The sequence below is a fragment of the Hyperolius riggenbachi genome, chromosome 8, assembly GCF_040937935.1.
Source record: "Hyperolius riggenbachi isolate aHypRig1 chromosome 8, aHypRig1.pri, whole genome shotgun sequence".
NCBI lineage: Eukaryota > Metazoa > Chordata > Amphibia > Anura > Hyperoliidae > Hyperolius > Hyperolius riggenbachi.
In genome coordinates this window covers 30,116,778-30,122,361 of record NC_090653.1, presented here as the reverse complement: position 1 = coordinate 30,122,361, position 5,584 = coordinate 30,116,778, and the positions used below count along the sequence as shown (strand labels likewise).

The 5,584-nt window shown below is 43.6% G+C and overlaps 1 protein-coding gene across 1 annotated transcript; it reads left to right on the top strand.

Moving 5' to 3' along the window:
• The first annotated feature begins 1,066 nt into the window (after positions 1-1,066).
• LOC137527257 (carbohydrate sulfotransferase 6-like) lies at positions 1,067-2,203 on the top strand. Its single transcript, XM_068247763.1, has one exon. It carries the CDS (start codon positions 1,067-1,069, stop codon positions 2,201-2,203), a length of 1,137 nt encoding a protein of 378 aa, XP_068103864.1.
• The last annotated feature ends 3,381 nt before the right edge of the window (positions 2,204-5,584 follow it).

The following is a 5,584-nucleotide window of genomic DNA, read 5'->3' as shown; positions in this document are numbered from 1 at the left end:
AAATAGCTTTTTTGACTCGTCCCCGCTAATCTCCCTAACATATTATTATTTAGTAACGACATCTTCCGCCGCGCTGTACAGTATATATATTGTCTTGTCACTAACTGTCCCTCAAGGAGCTCACAATCTAATCCCTACTATTGTCATATGTCTATATCATGTAGTGTATGTATTGTAGTCTAGGGTCAATTTAGGGGAGAGCCAATTAACTTATCTGTATGTTTTTGGCATGTGGGAGGAAACCACAGTGTCCAGAGGAATCCCACACAGAGAACATACAAACTCCTTGCAGATGTTGACCTCGCTGGGATTCGAACCAGGGACCTAGTGCTGCAAGGCACGAGCGCTAACCGCTACGCCACCGTGCTGCCTGTTATGCTTCAATTTTGGTGACAATAGCATGTATGGGGTCTTTCCTATTAACTGCTAAAGTCAGCATGAAATTACCTGAAAATGATGTGAAAATTACGCAAAAATTACGAATGGATTACACAAGTAATTACGTATGAGTGAAATTGCGAACATTTTCACGAAACTTCATGTAATCGTAATTAGCTGATTCTGATCATCATCACTAATCTAAGCATTCTTTTTACGCGCTATGAAACAAAAAAAACACATCATCCTTGTAAAAAGGCATACAAGTCTGTGCATTTTCTTTCGACCTGTCTGTTATCACAAACTGTTAATGTAAAACCGCAATCCAAGTTTACGACTGACACGCCTTATGGGCTGTAAGTTCCGCTGATTGTGGAATTCTTAAAGCAGAGATACCAAAGGACACTGGAGGAAGATAACCTGTTTTGTCCAAAAGCTGTTAGCATGCCGCGTTCCTTGGCGAGTGGGACTGAGTTGTTGACGTAAGTTACTCTTTAACGTAATTTAATATTTTTCATAATGAGTTATGTGACATTATTATTTGTCTTCTGTATTCTTTCACTAATTATTTTCTGTGTGCATTTTACTCTTATTTTTGCAGCAGTCATATTTCACATTGCAACTCTGCTCGATCCTGACTCTAAGCCTTCATGGTTCTTTTTCCCCATTTTTAGTTTTTCTTCTAATGATGCCTCCACGTGTCAAAGTTGTGTACCTGCTGTTTATGTTTTTCACTATCTTAGTTCTGTCTCAGTTCTTCTTTAGCAAAACTCCCTCCTTTTCTTCTTCGCCTTCTCATACTCCGAAAAGGAACCCTGTCCACCTACTTGTTGTGTCATCCTGGAGATCAGGTTCTTCTTTTATTGGACAGATCTTCAACCATCACAGTGATGTCTTTTATCTGTTTGAGCCTGGACACCCCATCTGGATGAAGTTTCAAAATGAGAGTTCTGAGCTGCTTCATTATCCTGTAAGAGACCTCCTGCGATCTCTCTTCACTTGTGATGTTTCACCTCTTCAGCAATATCTTCCCAAGGGTGGTGAGCACATAGGTGATCTGAAATTCTTTGCAGAAACTCGGGCTCTCTGCACCCCTCCAGCTTGTTCAACATTTATTCCTTCTGAAGGCTATGATCGCCTCAGTTGCTACCACCGTTGTAGTAAAAAATCTCTGAAACTGATGGCAGAGACATGTAAGATGTATAGTCATGTAGTCATGAAAACAGTCCGGATTCTCGACCTTTCTGTTCTTCTTCCACTTTTTAGAGACCCTGCTCTTGATCTACGTATCCTTCACCTTGTGAGGGATCCTAGAGCTGTTGCCTTTTCAAGAAAATACTTTATTCTGAAAATTGAAGACCACATTGTACTTAAAAAAGAAGGCAATGAGAATATCACAATAAACAGGGTCATGGAGAAGATCTGCAGATCGCAGGTTCACATCAACAATGTGGCCAAAGCAGCTCAAGCCTTGCAAGGACGATATATGGCCATTCGTTATGAGGACTTGGCTTATAAACCTCTTCAGAGCATTAATAAAATTTTCAGTTTTGCCAGCCTTCGTTCGACAGAAGACCTGGAGCAATGGGCTTACAATATCACCCATCAGGAAAAGGAAGGGAAGAATGGTGTTATGACATTCTCACGAGAATCTTCTAAGGTGGTTCAACGATGGAGAACTACCCTGGACTTCGATTTTGTGGAAGAAATTCAGAAGAGCTGCAAAGAGGCGATGGAACTTTTTGGTTATTTTCCAGCAAAATCCAAGACTGAAAAGGAAGATGTAACTCTGGAATTGGTAAACAAGGAATGGTCATTAGAATGATGAGGGACTTGATATGGATGAGCTGAGCTAGATAGCAAAAAAGTGCTTAATGTTTACGTGCTATTTTTTTTTAGAAAAGGCTTTGGTCAGTTCAAAATGAACATTTCCATTTAGATAACTAGTGAGTTGAATTACATACTGATCTCGTACATACTGTTCTCTGCTTGTACTCTCTTATACCATTGTATAATGTCTAATGTTGCCCATACATGGTACAATTTTTTAATTTTGTGCGGGTTAGATAATTTTTAAGGATGCTCATTCGGATTCCGCGGAAATGCAATTTCCGAAATTCTGATCGGAAATTGCATTTCCGCATCGGAATGCGGAAATCGGTAATGCAAGTGCAGTAGGCGGATTTCCGCTGGAAATCGCAGAAATTTCCGCCGGAAATCGTGGAAATTCCACCCGACTTTAACATCGATTTTCTCAAAAACTATAAGGTCTTTTTGAAAACTTTTTTTGCATCTTGTTCACAAGATTCAGTTTAATAAACCCTGAAAATGTGGTGTTTCTAGGACTTCAGAGGGCTTTGCTATTAACCACTAAAATCGGCGTATTTTTACTGTAATGTAAAATGCAAAAAATCTGCATCTGCCTATTTTCTGCATTTACATTACAGGAAAAATCTGCCGACTTTAGCGGTTAATAGCAAAGCCCCCATAAGTCCTAGAAACACCAAATTTTCAGGGTTTATTAAACAGAATCTTCTGAACAAGATTCAAAAAAAGTTTTGAAAAAGTCCTTATAGTTTTTGAGAAAATCGATGTTAAAGTCGGGCGGAATTTCTGAGATTTCCGGTAGAAATTCCGCATTGGAATGCGGAAATTGGTAGCGGAAAGCGGAATCGGTAATTGGCAATGGCGGAATCCGTGGAATCGGAAATTGGCATTTCCGACCATCCCTAATAGTTTTGTTTAATTATACCATTAGATCGAATATAAAGATTTTTCCAACAAGTCCGATCGGATTTTTATTGAAAAAATGGGAAATCGATTTTTTTTCTTGATAAAAAAAAATAAATAATTATTTAAAATTTTCATTAAAATTGATTGTTTTGGTCGAATAAACAGGAAAATTGAACATTTTTATTGTACCGTGTTAGGGCACCATTAGGCTGGGTTCACACATAAAAGGTGTCCTGTCAGTTTTTTGACAGTTGGCATCAGTTTTGCATGTGTTTTCTATGACTGGGTTCACACATAAAAGGTGTTCATTTCCGGTCCAGTCCTGTCCTGTCAGTTTTGTATCAATTTTGTATCTGTTTTCTGTGGGTTTGTTCACACATAAAAAGTGTACAGTTCCAATCCTGTCAGGGAAAACTGATATAAAACTGATGCAAAACTGACAAGTCTGGACTGGGCCGAGTATGTACAGATTTATGTGTGAAGCAAGCCTAACAACTCGTCTCTATCCCATATGCCTATCAACTTAAACAACACTTTATTATAATGTTGTCAACTCCCCACTCTGTAGTTACAGTACTGCACTCAGCCACAAACTGTTACCCACAGGGATCGAGCACCAACATGTGTAGCTGATGACGCTACATGGGGAGGGGCTGGGGGGTTGACGAAGGTACCACGAGTAGCAGTGTGGCACATGCATGATATCACACGGCAGGCGGGGCAGCAGCGCAAATAATGGGATCAGTGAGGGATCAGCGTCACTAGGTTTGAGTAGATCTGCCAGGCAGATCTCCCATGGGTTGGGGGTGGGCAATTGAGGCAGTCTTTATACTGACAGCAGAGCAAGTGGGCTTCAGCAACAGGAGAGTGGCGCAAACAGCAAGAGAGACAGGTCCGTGTGCCGTGACGTCTGTGAGCTGCGATTTTTTTACCCACAAGTCTCTTATCCTTAAGAGGCCAGAGACTTCTGGTACTGAAGTGGTTAAAGCAAACCTGAAGTGAATTTCTCACTTTAGGTTTGCTTTAACCACTTCAGTACAAGAAGTCTCTGACCTCTTAGGGACCAGAAACTTCTGGGTTTTCCAGCATACAAAGCAGTGAGGCACTCATCCTCGGAACTACACGGGGACGTGAGTCATTTTAAAAAGCTCTTCAACTAAGCAGGTCAGATAGCTTAACTGGCAGACAAGGCTGGAATGACGGGCCAGGAAGGCTTTATACTATCCAAAAAAGTAACTTACCTGGGGCTTCTTGCAGCCCCCTCCAGTCATCCTGTGCCTGTGCCGTCCTTCCGCGACCCTCCAGCTAACAGTGGCAACCCCCTCAAACAGGGGCGTAACTAGAAGTCCCCAGGCCCCCCTGCAAGAATTTGAGCACCACCCCCCTGGGGCCCGCTCATGGCCATTTGGGGGGGCAGGAGGGGTCGCAGCATGAGGGCAGAGCTTTGCACATCGGCGGGGAGGGGGGACAGTCCCCGCCCCCTCACCTCGGGCTCTCCCCTCTGCGCTCCCACCCTGCATATATCTAAGTGTCAGCAGCAGCGGCGGCAGCAGCTATAATTACCTCCATTCACCACCGGAGGTCGCCGATCTGCAAGGGCTTCTCTGATCTGCAAGGGCTTCACATTACTTCCTGTTTTAACAGGAAGTAATGTGAAGCCTTTGCAGATCGGAGACCTCTGTGGTAAATGGAGGTAATTATAGCTGCTGCCTCCTACGCTGCTGCCACTTAGATAGATGCAGGAGGGGGAGCGAAGAGGGGAGAGCCCGAGGTAAGGGAGGGGGGGGGACTGTCCCCCCTCCCCACTGATGTGCAAAGCTCTCCCCTCATGCTGTGACATCTCCTACCCCCCCAAACGGCCATGAGAGGGGCAGGGGCTGCTTCCTCTATTGTTACGCCAGTGCCCTCAAAGCTGGCCGGTCATGGGCAGTCGCTATTGCTCATACCCAGCCCCAGGGTACATGCACCCTGATCACACTTCCTGCTGCCGGGAGTGTTCTGCACATGAGCAGTAGCGATTTGCACAGGGATGCAATGCGCGGGGACGGTCAGCTTTGAGGAGGTTGTAGCTGCTGGTTGGAGGAACGCAGAAGGACGGCACTGGCACAGGATGACTGCAGGGGGCTGCAAGAAGCCCCAGAGAAGTTAAACTGCTTTTGTTTTTTTACTTAAGATTTCCTTTAAAGTGGACCTGAACTCTTGCATAGGGCAGAAGGAAAACATAGAGAAATGCACCCTGTATGTATTTAGAGAGTTTAGCCTGTCTAAGGCCCCCTCATCTGTGACTAATAACAAGTTGTAACGTGATCTCTCCCTTGTGTCACATGACTGCCATGGCAGAGAGGCTAATTTGAAAACACAGGATGTTAACAATATGTATGCTTCTGTGAAAGCAGGAAGTAGACACACTGCAGATTCATTGCAGGATTTGTATCAGCTGTAACAAAAATGTTTTTCTTTGGAGGTAATTAGG

Excerpts from the sequence above, each read along its gene's own strand:
- LOC137527257 (XM_068247763.1), top strand. The coding sequence starts at position 1,067 with ATGCCTCCACGTGTCAAAGTTGTGTACCTGCTGTTTATGTTTTTCACT.